Source organism: Rana temporaria, chromosome 2, assembly GCF_905171775.1.
Source record: "Rana temporaria chromosome 2, aRanTem1.1, whole genome shotgun sequence".
In the NCBI taxonomy this organism is placed as follows: domain Eukaryota; kingdom Metazoa; phylum Chordata; class Amphibia; order Anura; family Ranidae; genus Rana; species Rana temporaria.
The window spans coordinates 428,539,946-428,558,720 of NC_053490.1; the positions used below are offsets into that span (position 1 = coordinate 428,539,946).

The window sequence follows — 18,775 nt, forward strand, 5'->3', positions numbered from 1 at the left end:
TTACTATGGAGGCAAACTGAACCCTATGGAAAAGAGTTGGACTTTTTTATTTTCTGTCTAAAAAAATTAAAATGTATATAACATTTAGTGAATACAGTGTTGCATTAATGATTAAATGTTGACTAGTCAAAGTATCACAATGAAACTGAAAATGGCCTGACATGAAGGGGATGTAACATGCCAGCACTGGAGTGGGTAAAATACAACTGTCACAAACCAAGGCAGTTCATCATGTGATATAAAAAAAAATACAAAAAAATCTGTAGAATCAGTAGATCTAGGAGACATGGGCGACTCATTAATTGCAAATCTCAAATTGTCATACAAAAGTTAAGCTAACTTTGCCCCCCTCCCTAACTTTACTTTAATATGATAAGCGATTTGACTGACAAAGAGGGAGAGAAGCACTGAAGATCTGCATACAACATCAACTGTCTATATTTGTGGATCTGCTCATAATTTTTACATTTGACAGTCACTAACAGAAGCCTCTGTTTATTCATTTTTTTGTATCATATGGTGAAGTTCCTTGGGATTAAGACAATATTTCTTTAAATTAAGGCAAAAAAATAAAAACAAAAAAATCACAGAAAATAGGTTAAATGCGATGCACATGTAAGAAAAACTTTCAGACATTCACCTGTAGACCACATAATAATGTACTATATGATGAGAACAGTGAGAAAAATGCAAATCTAAAAATACTATCACCAAGATTAAAGCTAACCTCACCTGTATTACTTTGCTTAACAGAGCTAATTTAACATTTATGAGTGTGAAAATGAAAAAAATAATTATTATAAAATAAAAGGTCAGCCATCAAAGGACAATTTATCAAATTGTCTGAAAGAAGAATTGTAGGTATTGCCACTCCAACCAGTTTCCCCTTTTAGTAAGCTATGACCAAGTACAAAGGTTTGGTGTGAAACGCGTCAGCTTGTACCCAGTTTGCTGTGGCCTATATCCTGTGTTTTTTGTTTTACAATAAAAGCAACAAGTTTCGGAGTGCGGCTGTCCAGAAATCCTTCCTTCATTTTGCAGATTCTCCTTTTACTTTTCCTAGCTGCCTTTCTCTGCTGCAGCCTGATTCACACCTATGCAATTTGCTTTTGACCCGTTTTTGCGGTGCATTTTGCACGTGTTTTTTTTTACAAGTTTTTTATGTGTTTTGCATTTTTATGCTTTTTTTTTTATAATTTGTTGTTGGGCAGATTAAAAAACACGAAACACACAACTTGCTTTTCATAGGAAACCATGTTAATTGGACTGTAGTGCGTTTCTGCAAAAAGCACTACAAAAAACTTATGGGTGTAAACCAGGCCTTAAATCGAATTTCTTTTGTGCATCAGTTTTCATTTCTGTCATAAAACCTCAATACAGCATATGATACAACTACGGCGTTAGCAGGGGAGGAGACATATATGAAAACAACCAAAGTCAGACTGCAAAAAAACAGTGAAATTAACCTGTCAGACCTCGAACTCCTGGAGTTGTCTGCAGTAAGCAATGTACAGCTTTTCTATTTTGTTAGATAATATTAGAAAACTAAAGACCAACTTAGAGTTACTCGGTAACCTTAATATAAGGAGTGTCTGTAAGGTTCTCTTTGGAGTTTCAAAGCCGCATTTATAATTTACAGCCTTTGAAACTTTAACTGGAAAGTATTTCTTGAACTATATGTGCATAGCTCAACAAAGACAGCTTTACCTACCTTTCCTGAGCTATCTGTCACTGGGTTCCTGGATGTCTGAGCCCACTTTTGGGCACTGGGAACAACACTAGAATCTTCTTCTTCCTCATATTCCTCTTCTTCCAAAATGTCAGACAGGTTAGAGCTACGACTGTGATCTATGTGCGCAGTACTTGAATGCGTGTCTAAAGGCAATTCCCCAGCATCCTGAGTTTGACAAATACAGTTAATGTAAACACAAAGTAATACACTTTAACCCACAAATCTCAGCTTCATATCATTATAATAAAATGTCTGAACCTGGAAAAATACACTTGGAACGCCAAATAATGTACAAGCATAATGCACCGTCTTATCTGCACGATAGTTATTCTCTCTAAAGCAGGTTCAACATATTCCCTGTAAGTCAAAGCGAGAGAGTTCTCCCATCAATCAGCAGGGAACATGAGCTTTGACTCACAGGGGGTGTGTCACACCACTGCACAGAGGCTGATGCTTACATACTAAGAGCAACAGTCCTTCTCTGTAGAATGGCTGCAAGGGAAGGGGCTACTTTATCTGCTAAACGAACGGTAAGGATATGATCGCTTAAGCCAGTGGTTCTCAACCTGGGGGTCGAATGACTTTGCCAGGGGTCACCGAATCCTGGGCTGTTCCTGAAGCCCACACTGCTCTCCCAGCCTACTTGAATTGGCCCAGCAGGGCTGTTCCTGGAGCCCGCAGCCACTCACTTAGCCTCTTCTCAGCCACCCATTCAGTTCACGGCATGGCTGGGGGGGAAGAGACTAGAGGTCAGCTGACTGGTGAGGAATGTGAAGTGGGAGGGGCTGGAGGAGACCCTATCTTCTGAGTTCAGCATAGGTGTCACTGCTACGAGACACCACAGAGCTGGAGACACAGTGAGTAACACTACCTGTGATTAGAGTTGCCATTAAAAGTCCCCACTACAGTTCTCCAATCAGCAGATGACCTTCATCAAGAGCACCTAAGACCTAAGTTGCCCCCCCCCCCAGCACTGCCACTCATCCCATTCCCTCACCAAGGAGTAAGAGAAGGAACAAAAAGAGAATACATGAAAGAGAGGGGAAAAGAGGGGGAGGAACAAAGAAAAAGGGAAAGAATAAGAGAACACGAAAGAAGGGTTGTGGGAAGCAAGAAATTTAGAATAGAGAAAGATAAAAGGGAAAGAAAGGAGAACAAAGCGAGGAAATCCTAAAATGTACCATAAGGGGTTTTAATACTGTACGAGTGGAAGGGACTCAGGGAGCACTAAATGTGCGTGGGTTAGGGGTGCAAATTACTTGTCTTGCTTTGGGTGCTGACAACCCACGCTACGAAAATTATATTGTTAGGGGTCCCCACAACTTGGGAAATTTTATCAAGAGCTCACGCCACTAGATGGTTGAGAACCACTGGCTTAAGCCGTTCGTACATGGACCAAAATTCGGCCGGTTCAGTAGAGACCGGACAATTTTCGTTCTATGTATGAGCACTGTGGTTGTACAGAAGTCAATCTACTGATCAACTTCTGTAGAACTGCCCTGTCAGATTTTTCCCTTTCAATCAGCGCTGCAAGCTATAGCGTGCAACACTGACCAGTGTATTCTGACAGCAGGGGAAGTCTCTGCGCTGTCAGAATACAATAGCTCAGCAGGGAGGATTCCCCCATCCACTTCAATTGTATGGATAGGGGGATTAAGTCAGTTTTTAATCATCTATAGGCTGCCTTTACCATTTTCCTGCACCTGAAATCATATCAAAAAGTTTTACATAGATGTTCAATTAGGCTTTAAGGTTGTAAAAAACACGTTTTGGTATATTGATGGAAATATATACACTTCTAGAAGAGCAACTATACAAGGGCTCTGCTGTAAGGACAATGACCACCCTTAACTGCTCTTCTTATGTGGTACCTTCTTCCACACAAACAGCAATACTACCAGTAAAATCAGTGAACCAATCACCTAAGCGGTAAATTACAATCCTAGTTGCAATGCATACAAGCGTAATTTTTTTGTCATTATTCGGCAGTTGTCAGGTAAAGATTAAAATGGAAAAAAAAATTTCAACAGAAACTTACAAAACGGATTTTGTAGCAATTGCATTGGTTAAATTGTTTAAAACAAAAAGTGGTGTTTATGTTAAAGCAGGGATGCTAATCACATTCCCTGATATACAGATGAACTTTTGTATATGAAGTACAATAACAGAAATATCTCCAATTTGTAAAGGTTTCATTGACAGAGTATAAAATCATTCTTGATCACTGACCTCATTTTCAAACATAACATTTGACCCGCTTGATTCCTTTCCCTCAGTCTTGTCAACCTCAAGAAAGTCGTCAATGGACACCCCTCGAAAGCTTAAGCTGCTCGTCGTGTTTTCTGCGTCTTCAGATAATCCTGCCTCTGGACTTGAGCAGTCCTCTTTGGTGTTTGTTGCATTTAATTCTATAGTATTTTCCTTCTTCCATGTAACACCCAGTGGCAAGCCACACATCGCTTGGTCACCGGTTTTAAATTCTTTGGTGTCCAGAAATGGCTTCTTCAAAAAAATAGAAGAAATTCATTTCTGTCAGAGCATTTACAAAGTGGAATATGTGCAAACATGACTATTCTACCTTTGAACTAAAATATCTTTCAAAAAGATTTGGAAAGTGACACAACTGACAGGGATCAGTTTAAAACTCCATTAAAAAGATACACACTATGTTCAATTAATATCACATCCAGTTATTGTAGATTTTTAATACTTTAGCGAGGATTGTGTTGATGGGCTTTGAGACTTTTGTTGATGGCCTTACTTTGAGGAAAACAGGATGCTGCTGAACCGACCTGATGCTCGTTGTAGTGTGTGGACTCAGCCAAAGCTGCTTCACCGGCCACGCCCCTCAGATGCATTACACCCCACCCACCATGTCTTTGTCATAGACTAGCTTATGACTAAGCCCCAGTGGGTGGGTCAAAACATTTGAGAGGTTATGGCAGGTGGAGCAGCGCATGCTGAGGCCACACACTACAAAGAGCATCAGGTGGGTTCAGCGGCATCTTGTCTTCCTCCTGGATTAGTGTAGCCAGATGCCTGCTCCCTCATTCTGAGCACCAGTGTGGAAAACATCTACACCTCCATCTTCAAGCGAAGCTGCGTGTCTTTTCTGATGGCTTTACTTTGACATCAGTTTGAGATGCTTCTGAGAGCTATTAAAATTCATTTGGTAGGGGCTTTTGACTTGCAGTTGACCTCCATTTGACTTGAATTTGACCTGTTTCAAGTGAGTTTTCCATGAGTTTTGCATTCCCATAGACTTGTATGGGACTGCCAAACCTATCTGATGCAAACAATAACCATTCAACACAGGCCCTAAAGCTAACTTGTGCTTTACCCTTGCAGGGGGTAGGTTTCCTTTCAAGCCCCACTCCCTAGCTGCACATGCACATCTTCCTACCACTTTCCTGCCCCAGGCAGCAAAGTCACAGCAGTTGAAGCTTACACAGGGCTGGAATATCCCTGTACCTACAAGAATGTCTGGGCAAATCAACAAGAACCAGCAATGTCACATAAACTGAGCCATAGATTGGTATTTACTCTTTTACTGCTCTGTTTACTGCCTGGGGGCGAAGGATAAAGGAGTATGTGCTGTTAGAAAGAGTAGGGCATTTAAGCAATTCTGTTGATTTTCCCTGTACAAGTAGAAACAGAGTGAAAGGCAAGAGGGTATATAAGTGAGCACCAAACAGGCAGATCTCAAATTTTAAATACTGGCTATCCTATTAATAGCTTGCATGCAATATTTTCATATCACTCTTTATTTGTACTTTAATGTTATACACAATTATGAAATACTATTATAATAGCCACCATATTTTCTAATTAGTACATTTACATCTTTAAACTTACCCGATTATTTTGTAATGCTGCTCCTTCAGACTGCAATGCGATCTTAGATATTTCCAAACAGTTGCTGACAATCTTCCCTGGAAATGAGTGTGTGGCAGAATCTGGTAGAGAAGAGGAGATTTTTTCTTGTGTACCTTGGCATGACACTTGAACCTCAGAAGGCTCTAAACTGGAAGATCCCTGGCAGTAACCAGAGGAAGCACTGAGTGGTGAAAGATGTGGTGCAATCCGGACAGGCAAGGAGTCCCCTCTGCTACTACTTGCATGGGTGGAGAGATTAGCTTTCAGAGTGGATGTAGCTTCATTGTGAAGTGAGCAGGGAGAAGATGAAATGAGAGGCATGGATGGAAGAGAGGCCAGGGGTTGCTCACTTGTAAGGCTGGAGTTAGAAAAGGTCTGCGACAAGGAAGGGCTTTCTTGGACCTTTATAAAGGCAGAGGGTATTTGAGCTGGCACTGAATCCACAGATTCTCCACTGGGTGACATAGTTCTAACTGATATTTCCCGAGACACCTGCAGCAGATGCAAGTGAGATGTGCCCACCAACACACTGCCAGCTGTGGGAGAAGTAACTTCCAGTACCTGAAAAGTAGACACACATTAAAAACATACATCTTCCCTTAACACCACAGAGCATTCTAAAGGGGACACCTCCCTGATTTACTTGTATAGGCAGTCCCCGGGTTACAAACAAGATAGGTTGTGTAGGTTTGTTCTTAAGTTGAATTCGTATGCAAGTTGGAACAGGTTAATTTTTAAGTGTAACCAACCAAATATTTTTTTTTACATTTTGTTTAGCATAGGGAAGGGTTAGCACCACTGTAACGTTTGTTTTGCTGTCTGTGCCCCTGTTCAGAAGATTTCACCTCACTTTCTGACCCCAAGGCAATTGGATTTTGAAAAATTTGGGTTGTTGTGGAAACTAGGATTGGTAATAAAGCTTCAGTAGAGACACCTTTCTCTCATGATAACTCTTACAGGAATGATTTTCCCTTCCTAGGGGTAGATTTCCTCTCACTTCCTGTACAGGGAATATAAGTAAGATTAAATCTTTCAAATGAAGATACAGACAGCAGTGAAAACATCACAGTGGCTCTAACCAAAAACCATAATGGTCAAAATTCAATTTAGTTAAAGTTCTAATTGAAATGCAACTTGGACAGATGTTTGTCTTTAAAACATTTTTTTTTTCCTGTGCATGTACTGTAAATGCTTAAACATTTTCAAATACTGTACAGTACAACCATAAACAATCTTGGTAGAGGATAAGGGACTTGTTGGAGAGAATGGGACTGGTATTAAAGAGTCAGAGTTCGATGTAAGCCTCATCTGTGGGATATCGCTGCTTGTCCTCAGCCTGTAGTAGCAGCAGTGGATCTCGATCCTCAGAGCCCTCCACCAGCGTGGGATCCAGTAGTCGGCAAGATGGCCGCCCAGTGTTTCCAGGACCAGTGTGGAGCGCAAGTGTCCGGAAGTGATGCAACGCTGCCTCTGTTTGCATCATGTGCAAGTCGGATGTATGTAACTTGGGGACTGCCTGTATTGGGATCTGCATACATTATAAGTTGTAACACTCTAATGAAGTAGTAAAGCAATACAGCACCCCAATAAGTCCAGATCTGACTTAATATAGCATACATGTCACATATTTCCCTACTATTATATGGAAACAAGGAACACAAAAAATAATATATCTATCAATAATCTAGCCATTTATCTAACTCTATATAAAGTAATTCTAAATAATGAACAGCACTCATGAATGCCACCAAGATATCTGTGGCAAAAGATATTGGTCACAAAGACCCGCCCAAGATAACCAACCAGGGAGTTGCTACAATAAATCATTAGCTAAAACACAGTTTGTAGGTAGACACTTAAAACTGAACTCAAGTACAGTATATGCACTAAATGAATTTTCACGTACAACTAAAGGTAACCATCTGAATCTCTGTTGATATTGCGCTTCTGTAATCTCCTACAAACTCAGATTAGCAAAATTGAGGACAGCACAGCAAGTCAAACAGGCTGTGATCCAAACGGAAGAGAATCACCAGGCCTTTAGAAAAAAAACTCAAGACCTACCTATTCTGAAGGCTAAACAGAAGGAATGGATGCCAAGCGCCTTAAGGCGATTCAGTTCGCATTTGTATCGCTATACAAGTTATTCACTCACTCTGCTGAATTGCATAGTGCTGTCCATCAAACAATCAATATTTACAGTAAAAAAATAGGGCAGCGTAATGTTTTCCTACATGTGCTCCTCCTTGTCACTTGTCAGGCGTTCTGCCTTAAGCATGAATCAATTCAGCAATAATTATGGTCAGATACGCTATTATAGAACAGCAGCACCATGTTTAATCACCTTTTGTCCATCAGCATACACTGCATAGCCAGTTACTCTGACTCCATTTGAGGTTCCAGCAGCGTCAATTGTCACTGGAAGCCAAGTGATGAGCAGAACACCAGGCTTTGGACCAAGCTCAACCTGAACGTCAAGTGGAGCATCAGGAGGACCTGTGAAAATAAATGAATAACTGCACAGAAACTAGATGACTAATATATGGTTTGTTTCCCAGAAATATAGCATTTTAAGGGTCATACAAGAAGAGCCAAAAAAGCCGATCTGCAGATACACGCTATCCATAATATTTTACTAAAGGACTGGTCTATTTTGGGTTTGACATTGAACCTCATGTCCCATAGCTTTCCCACCATACTCACATACTTCAAAAAGGAAGAATTGTAGCCAGGGTATTCTTTATCACTAATAAAACAAAAATAAACCTGTGGCTAGGCTATACAGTGAGGGAAATGATTTGATCCCCTACAGATTTTGTAAGTTTGCCCACTTACAAAGAATGAAGGGTCTATAATTGTTATCAAATGTGTATTTTATATGATAGAAACAGAATATCAACCAGAAACCTAGCAAAAAAACACTTGATACAAAGGTTATAAATTGAGTTGCAGTTCAGTGAGCCCCCTTTCACACTGCCGTGACTTGAAAGTCATGCTATTTTGCAGCTGCAATTTCAGGGAATGCCTGTGTAAACTTGGTCTTTGGACCTCAACTCGCATCAAGGTCGGACCAAAGTAGTACAGGGACTACTTTGAAGTCGGTGCGACTTGAAGTCGCACAGATATGAATAGTTATCATTGGGAATCATGGGGTACGACTTGTCATGTGTCTCTGATGTCCAAAGTCGCAGGAAAGTCGCACAAGTGTGAAAGGGGCCCGAGTAAGTATTTGATCCCCTACCAACCAACAATAATTATGGCTCCCACAGACTTGCTACAGTATGTGCTCATGTGGTACACAGATTAGTCCTGTCAATTTAAGAAGGTGCTCCCAAAGACAGTTCTTAAAGTGGTTGTAAACCCGCATGAAAAAAAAAAAAATTTTCCCTCCTGTAAGGCAAAAGTCATAATGAGCTAATATGCACCGCATATTAGCTCATTATGAAATACTTACCTCGGAACGAGGTGCGTAGCACTTACCTGGTTCACGCCGAGCGAGATTTCATCTTGCCTCGGCGTGTCTTCCGGGTATCGCCGCTCCAGCGCTGTGATTGGCTGGAGCGGCGATGACGTCACTCCTGCGCGTGCACGTGGGAGATTTAAAACTCGGCAAGGTCCGGCGGCCGCCGGTCCTTTCACCGTAGATCCCCCCTGCGCATGCGCAGCGGCGCATTGTGAGGGGAATATCTCCTAAACCGTGCAGGTTTAGGAGATATTCTCCTTACCTACAGGTAAGCCTTGTTATAGGCTTACCTGTAGGTAAAAGTACAAAAAGTGGGTTTACAACCACTTTAAGCCTCATGCACCCTGGAGGTTTTTACAGCTGCTGTTTTTAGCTTCAGGCATTTTTTCTGCAGCCAGGAAACTCCCCAGCATGTTATCCTATGTGGCCATGCACACATAGGCTGTAATCAGCGTTTTATGACAGGGGCATTTTTTGGCTGGAAAAAAAAACTGAACGAGTGAGTTTTAGGCCTCATGCACACTGGACGTCATAAAAAAGCCAGTAGCATTAGCTGTAGAATATATTATTCTGCATTAGCGTTTTTCAGCTGTACCGTTATTTTGCTTTTTTAACCACTTCCCGGCGGCCGTACGAATATGTGCGGCCGCAGGGTGGTTCTAAATCTCTGACAGGATGCATATATGCGTCCTCCGCTCTTCCAGGCCACTAGAGGGTGCGCGAGCGCCCGCGTGCCCACCGGCGGCGCGCGTGCCTGCCGCATTCCTGAGATACCGATGCGCGTTCCTGGCGGCCGCGATGTCCGCCAGGCACTCGCAATCGGCGGTTACAGGGACAAGGACATGGATCTCTGTGTGTAAACACAGAGACCCATGTCCTGTCAGAGGAGAGAGGAGACCGATCTGTGTCTCTTGTACATAGGGACACAGCATCGGTCACCTTCCCCAGTCACCCCCCTCCCCCCACAGTTAGAACACACCCAGGGAATACATTTAACCCCTTCCATGCCCCCTAGTGTTAACCCCTTCACTGCCAGTCACATTTATACAGTAATGGTGCATTTTTATAGCACTGATCGCAGTATAAATGTGAATGGCACCAAAAATGTGTCAAAAGTGTCCGATGTGTCCGCCATAACGTCGCAGTCCCAATAAAAAAATCGCAGATCGCCGCCATTACTAGTAAAAAAAAAAATAATAATAACAATTAATAATAATTCTGTCCCCTATTTTGTAAGCGATATACCTTTTTGCGCAAACCAGTCGCTTATTGCGATTTTTTTTTTTTTTACCAAAAATATGTAGAAGAATACGTATCGGCCTAAACTGAGAAAAAAAAATGTTTAAAAAAAAAAAAAAATGGCCTATTTATTATAGTAACAAGTAAAAAATATTGACTTTTTTTCAAAATTGTCGCTCTTTTTTTGTTTATAGCGCAAAAAATAAAAACCGCAGAGATGATCAAATACCACCAAAAGAAAGCTCTATTTGTGGGGAAAAAATGACGCCAATTTTGTTTCAGAGCCACGTCGCACGACCGCGCAATTGTCAGTTAAAGCGACGCAGTGCCAGAAGCTGAAATTTCACCTGGTCAGGAAGGGGTATACGTGCCCAGTAAGGAAGTGGTTAAACAAAATTATACACAAAGGCTTATGTCTCAAAAACGTTGAGGCGTTTTCAAGCTTTTTTTAGAGTTAGTGTTTACAGCTAAAAAACTTCAGCCAGGGGTTCAGCCAGAAAACTCTCCTGCCAAAAACTGCTGATAACAGCCTATGTGTGCATGGACACATAGGATAACATGCTGGGGAGTTTATTGACTGCAGAAAAAAAACATCTGAACCCAAAAACAGTAGCTGTAAAAACATCCAGTGTGCATGAGGCCTTAAAGCGGTTGTGTACTCCGCTTGGACATTTTTACTTACAGGTAAGCCTATAATAAGGTTAAGGAGATAACATTGAAATGAAATTACATAAATCAGAAGGTTAAGTTAGAATATATGTAACATTTTCAGCACACAATCCGTGTAGAGATAAGCTGTATAGTATATTGTCCAAAGGCTAGGCCACTGGTAGCAAGTCCTGGGAGCACTTATAACATTTTCCATTATCCTAATATCAAGAAAAAGAGGAAAAAACAGGGAGGATAATCCAAAACAGCGAAGAAGAGAGAGAGGGGACAGGGGAGTTAAGGAGAGGCTACTGGTGGTTTTATAATGTCCAGTGTGCATGAGGCTTTATGTGTATAAATGGGACCTGTTCACAGAATCGCTTTCTTCCATTCAAACCTCATCGTCACAGGAAAAATCAAAGAGCTGTCTAAGGATGTCAGGGACAAGATTGTAGACCTGCACAAGGCTGGAATGGGCTACAAGACCATCAGCAAGAAGCTGTTGGAGCGATTATTCATAAATGGAAGAAATACAAAATAACCATCAATTGCCCTTGGTCTGAAGCTCCATGCAAGATTTTGCCTCATGGGGTAAGGATGATCATGGGAAAAGTGAGGGGTCGGCCCAAAACTACACGGGAGGAGCTTGTGAATTAGCTCAAGACATTTGGGACCAGAGTCACCAAACAAACCAAAGGTAACAACCATGGATTGAAATCCTGCCGCGCCCACAAGGTCTCCCTCCTCAAGAAGGCACGTGACAGACTCGGCTGAAGTTTCCCAATGAACTTCTAAATGATTCAGAGAAAGATGAAAGAGTTGCGGTCAGACGAGACCAAAAAATTTAGCTCCTTGACATTAACTCAACTTGCCGTGTTTGGAGGAAGAAAAATGCTGACTATGACCCTAAGAACACCATCCCTACAGTCAAGCACGGAGGTGGAAACATTATGCTTTGGGGTTGTTTCTCTGTCAACGGTATAGGCCGTCTTTGCCGCATTGAGGGGCCAATCAATGGGGCCATGTAGTGTAAAATCTTGGATGAGAACCTTCTTCCCTCAGCCAGACCACTAAAGATGGGTCGTGGTTGGGTCTTCCAGCATGACAATGACCCAAAACATACCGCCAAGGCAACAAAGAAGTGGCTCAAGAAGAAGCACATTAAGGTAATGGAGTGGCCTAGCCAGTTTCCAGACCTGAATCCTATAGAAAATGTATGGAGGGAGCTGAAATCTCGAGTTCCCAAGCGACAGCAAAGAAACCTTAAGGATTTAGAGAAGACCTGTAAACAAGAGTGCATAAAAATCCCTCCTGAGACGTGTGCAAACCTGGTAACCAACGACAAGAAACATCGTACCTCTATGCTTGCCAACAAGGGCTTCTTTACCAAGTACAAAGTCATGTTTTGCTGGGGATCAAATACTCAACTTAAGATAAGATTTGTATCATGTGTTTTTTGGATTTTTGGTTGCTATTCTGTCTCAATCATTTAATATACACCTATTGGAAATTGGTAAATCTCGCGCCAAGCTGGGTGTATAAATAAAATAAAAAATTAATTAATAAGCCCCGACCACAGTAACGCTCAACAGCCTCAGTGCCGGGTCGCAGGCACTGTCAATAGTAAGAAGCCATTTGGCGTTTGGTTTTTAATGTGTTTTTATTAAATATAGAATTATACTATTGCGGTCCTTCCTCTCTTTTATTGCTGCATCCCATGGTTTGTTACCGGAGCTTGGTGGCTGCTAAAGGAGCCTGAGCATTGCATGGAGCTACTTTGTGATATTGAGCTGTAATTGACCTCTTTCTAACCAAAAGGGTCAACTGTTGGTAAGGTGCCATCCTTATTCTGAGCACAGTTGGGTGATCATCCCATAGCTGGTGAAGGTGGACACTTTATTCAGTGGATTTGAAGCACACAGTACTTTATTAATCAAGGACTGTTTATAACCATATCCCATTAGTGGGAATCACTGGACTATTGTATACTGCACTTCTATTATGGAGTTTTTCAGCGTGTAGAATTTTACTTCACGGGACTTCATCAATATCTATCACTAATATTTGTATATCAACTTGTCTTGCACATATATTTAATTTGTTTAGCACTTACAATTTAATCTTGTGTATCTAGCGCCCCAGGCCCTCGTTTCAAATATACACCTATGATGAAAATTATAGACCCTTCATTTCTTTGTAAGTGGGCAAACTTACAAAATCTGCAGGGGATCAAATTATTATTTTCCCCACTGTATATATTTACTTATTCACAACAAGTAGTAAATAAGCTATAGCTGTAGATATTCTTGAGCAATTTATCCTCAAAAAAGCGCTGCTTAAGTCCTTCAAAGTGGGTCTCTGCACTCATTTCCCTTAGGCTCCATTCACACCTAATCGTGGCGTTTTGTCCCGCGAATTGCGGCAACAAAACGCTGCGATTTTAACCCCCATTAACCCACAGGTCCACATCTCCTATGCCGAACCCGCCTTAAAAAAAAGGGTCCAGGACTTGTTTTGAGCTTCAGGCGTTCGGCGTTTCGGCGTGGAGATGTGAACCATCTCCATAGAGGGCAATGGTATTTCTCCCCTCCAGCGTATCTATACGCCTAGGTGTGAATGGAGCCTTAATTCAGAGTTTCTACTCTCTGCATACATTAGGCTCCATTCACATCTGAGTGATTCGAAATCGCGGCAAATCTAGGGATGAAGGTGCAACGCCATAACTTCCTAATGGCACCCCAATCGCGGCACGATTTTATGATAAATCATGCTGCAATCGCGGCAAATCACAACGCATGTCGCTAAAAAAGGAGCAGTAGATTCTTTTCAGCAACAGCATCGTGTGTTGCGATTTGCCATGATTGCAGTGCGATTTAGAACACTAATGGGGGAGAGGTAGAAGGGGGCAGAAAGCACTTCTGTGGGATTGGGGGGGGGGGGTGAAGGTGGGCCGTGCTGTTGGGAGAGTGATATGAAAGGGGCAGCGCTGTTGGGGGGGGTTGTGAAGGGGAAGAGGACACTACTGTGAAGAGGGGGGGGCAGGAGAAGTCACTACTATGGGGGGTGATGAGAAGGCAGCAAAGGGGGACACTACTGTGGGTGGTGATGTGAGAGGGGCAGAGGTAGGGTGACCACATTTCCAAATTACCATTCAGGGACACCCTCTCTTCCCAAAAATCTGCTTGTGCTGTAACAAATCACAGCACAGTGATTGAACACAAGAGGCGGGATTTATGATTTCTCCAATCACAAGCAGGGGGCGGGATTGTGCTCCTCCAGGCATTTTCCAACCAGGACAAGTACTGTCAGTGAGTAAAACGGTGATGTGGCAGCCTTTTTTGGGGGCATCAGATTGGCCCGGGAGGTGGCTGTGTCAGTTTCATTCCGGGACACTGTATTGTCCTGGAATGAATGTGCCCGGAACAGACCTGCAAAATACGGGACTGTCCCGGGCAATCCGGGACACGTGGTCACCCTAGGCAGAGGACATTGCTGTGGGGGGGGGGGGGGGGTGTGAAGGAGGAAGAGGACACTACTATGGGGGAGGGGGGCAGGAGAGGCCACTACTGTGGGGGGTGATGAGAAGGGGACAAAGAGGAATACTACTGTGGGTGGTGATGCAAGAGGGGCAGAGGACACTGCTGTGAGGGGTTATGTGAAGGAGGAAGAGGACACTACTATGGGGGAGGGGGGAACAGGAGAGGTCACTACTGTGGGGGGTGATGAGAAGGGGACAAAGGGGAATACTACTGTGGGTGGTGATGCAAGAGGGGCAGAGGACGCTGCTGTGAGGGGTTATGTGAAGGAGACAGAGGAAACTACTGTGAGAGGGGCTCAGAGGACTCTACTGTAAAGGCAGGTGAGAAAACTGTTGTGAAGTGGAGGACTGTGATGTAAAGAGAGGAATCGTGACATACAGGGTAGACTAAAAACACTGATGTAAAAACAGGAGTGTGATGTAAGGGGTGAGGGTATGGGATGTAAAGGATCTGAGTCATTGGACAAACATGTGATTCTGAACTTTTACTGATCAGACCTCCGTAAATTTTAATTACCCCTGCACTAGAGCATTTGTTTTCTGTAGACTGCAAAAATCCTGCTTGTCCCTGCTTTTCACTGTCCCCTCCTTCCTTGTCTGTGTCCCCACTGCAGATTGTGATTCATATATCAGCAGAGTTCTAGAAACTCCTCCTCAGAACCTTCCCTGAAGACAGTAAAAGACCTGGGAATCATCATGTGATCTCCAAACAGTGATGATTAAATAAGATATCAGATGTTTTTTTATATATTAAATTAAATACATGAAGGCATGATCTTAATACATAAATAGAAGGAATAATGGCAATTAAACATTGTAGAGTTGGTATCACCAAGGACACATGTGTATGAAATTGTTAAAAAGTTTTATAGTAAAGTCACACTTACCTGCAGCAGGAGTTGTCAGCTGCATAACTGTTGCTTTTGGCTCCCTTCTCTCCATAGGCAACTCCAAGGGAATCCGTTGAGGTCGTGCTTCCACTTTGACATTATACATGGTGCTTGGTCTCAAACTGCCAAATGTGTACCAATAGGTCCCTGCCTTGGTCAATCCACAGCTTTCTTCATTTAGATACAAGGCATGTGAATAGTTGCTGTTACATGGCTGCCATGTGATCTCTGCAGAGGTGGCTGACAAGCTGCGAACACGAAGCTGTGTAGGAGCTAGAGTGTAACCATGGCCAACCAACATAGTGCAACGCATCCGGTCTGAGCAACCATTCTCTGTCATGCTTTGTACAGAGATACGATACGTCCGAGTTTTCAGCTCTAACTTCTCAATCAAGGCTTTAGTTTGTCCTCCGCATCGAACATTTTGTCGGAGTTCATTATCCACATAAATATTGTAACTGAGAATGTTTCCACTGCCTGCTGCTACAAGAGGAGGATCCCATCCAACGACTACACTTCGGGCTAGTTGTTTAATAAGGGCCAGCTTTCTAGGGTAAGGCACAGCTGAGACTTCAGCGGCTCCCTCGCCAGTTCCTTGCAATGGCAATGGGCTGAGGCTGCTTGGATCATCATCCTCCTCACTTCTCTCAATGCTGCTTCCACTCAGAAAGCTAATGTCTGGTGCAGAACTTTGTGACAGCTCATTGGCTTCACCTGGGTGAGAGGCTATCAAATCATCATCAGAGACACGCTCCACAAAATTCGAAGGAACAAGACCACGCCTTCCATCCATTAATTCACCTATGAAGACAACACCATGTCACAAAATTCTAGGAATATTTTAGTAATATTTTGACAATTAAAGTAGTTCTAAAGCCTTAAATATTTTACCTTAATGCATTCTCTGCATCAAGGTAAAAAAATCTATTGTGTCCAGGATACCCGCCGCCTCGCCTCCCCCAGCTCTCCTTATACTTACCAAAACCTGATCCAGTGCTACGCACACATCGGCTCTCTCCCTCCTCACAGGGCAGACTGATAGCAGTAGGAGCCATAGGTTCACACTGCTGTCAATCAAATCATATAACGAGGGAGCTGGGAAAAGCCCTGCTGTCTGTGTCTCTTTGGACGCAGGCAGCAGTGCTCAGGAGTGAGACCGTACAAGCAGGTTGCTAGGGGGGTACTTGGAAGGCAGGAGGAGCCAGGAGCGCTGGCGGGGAACCCCAGAAGACAAGGATCGGGGCTTCTCTGTGCAAAACCATTGCACAGAGCAGGGAAGTATAACAGATTATGGAAACAAAAATGTAATGTTTAAAATTAAAATTTTTACTTGTGAAAATATAAGATTAGTGAAAATTGGTAAAGTCATAAAAGGAATATTTAAAACATAAAAATTACAAAAAAAAAACCTTACCAAGCAAACCTATTTAGAAATTTAATGAACAGTTCTATACAGTCAAAATGGCCATGTATTCTATTTCCAGGTTAAAACAACACTTGCCAAATTAAAAAAATGTAGAAGAAAAAGTTTCCCATTTAAAGAAGAAACATTCTACTTACCTGAACTCATTTCGTCACCCATGACACAGATCTTTGCATTTTTTTTTTTTTTTTTTTAAATGTTTATTTATACTTAGCAGGAAACTGGTCCACATGAACCATAACATAAACATTACAGTAATTGCATCTTCAATATAAAGGACAAAGGTTACATACATACATAGGACGGTATATCGGGGGCGCTATCTGGCACCAAAAGAGGTGCAGGCCACTCCGTATGGGTTTCTACCCCGTCCCATCCCCGTGTCCTTCAGGAGCATGTGCCTCATACGCCCTCTTTCAAGGGACCAGATCTGGTGAGGAGCAATTTGTATATAAGGAACAGCGGGCACAGTTCCCCCCTTTTTCCGTTTTCTAAGCGTTAGTCAGTAGAGAGAGGAGTATTAAATAGAGAATAGGTGCCGCCGTAATAGCGGCTAAAGGGGAGCTGAGAAAAGTTGTGTGAGAGGGAAGTGGTGGGAGAAAGGAGAAGGAAGGGAAGGGTGGGGTGGGGGGAGTAAAGGGAAACGGGGGGGGGGGGGAGAGAGTCGCGAGCACGGAGTCCACCAGCCCCGGCAGCCGCCGGGTCCCAGTGGTCCCCTCCAGGAGGTCTTTCTGGCTGTTAGTCTCTTGGTCAAGTCAGCGACGTTCACCTTCCGTCACCATCTAGGAGTCTACTCTGAGGGCTTGGCCTTCCGCCGAGTATTTAAAAGAGTTCCACAACCTCCACGTCTGGGTGTATCGTTCGGTCCTGTCCTGTTTTGTCAGAATCAAGTCTTCCATTGTATTAATGTCGTCCACCTTCCGCAGCCACATGGCCACCGTCGGTGGGTTTGGAGACCGCCAACAAAGCGGTATACATGCTTTTGCCGCGTCTAGGAGGTGTCTGACAACTGATTTCTTGTATATTCGCGCAGGGGTTTCGTTTACGTGGAGGAGAAAGTACGCCGGGTCATTTGGGACTGTACGGTCCGAGAACATTTGCGTTATTCGCCGAATTTCCCCCCAGTACGTCTGCAGACGTGGGCAAGACCAGAAGACATGGAGCATAGTGAACCCTATCTGTCTGACACCTCCAACAGTGGTCTGATAGTGACGGGAACAGTCTATGTAGCAGGTCCGGTGTTCTGTACCATCTCGTCAGTATCTTAAAATTTGTTTCCTGTATCTTTGCACAGATCGATGATTTGTGTGTGAATCTAAGTATGTGACTGTTCTGAGCGGGCGTAAAATGGCAGCCTAGGTCCCTCTCCCATTTACCTAAGCTCGGAATCTGGTGGTCTGCCGGCGGCGTGATCAAAATTGCATGCATCATGACAAGGCATGTGGGAGCGGCTCAGACTCCATACACACCTCCTCCAAAGCCGTGAGGGTGTGTCCGGCTCCAGGGGGTGGAGCTAGCGTGCGCAGAAAATGGCTCAGCTGTCCTGCTCTCAGAAAATCCAGCCGGTATAGGCCCGACGGGTCCATAAGTTCTGCCGTCGTTCTCCATCGGCCAGCGTCGCTAAAGTGTGAGGCCTGGTACAGACCCGAGTCTCGGAGTGCGCAGAATTTGGCATCTGTAAGGCCCGGTGTAAAAGACGGGTTACCCATAATCGGGCGTAAGGGCGAGGTAGCAGATGCCAGGCGATACCGCGAAAATAGCCTCGTACAGACCGCAATGGTGTTGCTAATCAACGGATGATTGTTTACGTCTCTTGGTTTCATAGTTTGGCACCAAGGGGTGGACCGTAACAGTACGTCACACTGCGCCTGCTCCAAATGTGGCCACAACTTGGTCTGTGTGTGACGGCACCAGTCGGTTCATCTGCGCCGCGTAGTAGTACATCCGCACGTTGGGCGCCGCGAGA

The 18,775-nt window shown here is 43.4% G+C and overlaps 1 protein-coding gene across 5 annotated transcripts in view; it reads right to left on the reverse strand.

Annotated features, from left to right (window-relative positions):
• Positions 1–18,775, reverse strand: part of TSPOAP1 (TSPO associated protein 1) — a 317,131-nt gene that overhangs the window by 49,569 nt on the left and 248,787 nt on the right. For all 5 annotated transcript variants that reach the window (XM_040338277.1, XM_040338276.1, XM_040338275.1 and 2 more), the window contains 5 exons: positions 15,384–16,187; positions 7,953–8,104; positions 5,588–6,169; positions 3,962–4,234; positions 1,712–1,897 (listed from right to left, as the gene is read on the reverse strand). In XM_040338277.1, coding sequence (XP_040194211.1) covers positions 1,712–1,897; positions 3,962–4,234; positions 5,588–6,169; positions 7,953–8,104; positions 15,384–16,187 — 1,997 coding nt within the window. The remainder of the gene's footprint in view (positions 1–1,711; positions 1,898–3,961; positions 4,235–5,587; positions 6,170–7,952; positions 8,105–15,383; positions 16,188–18,775) is intronic.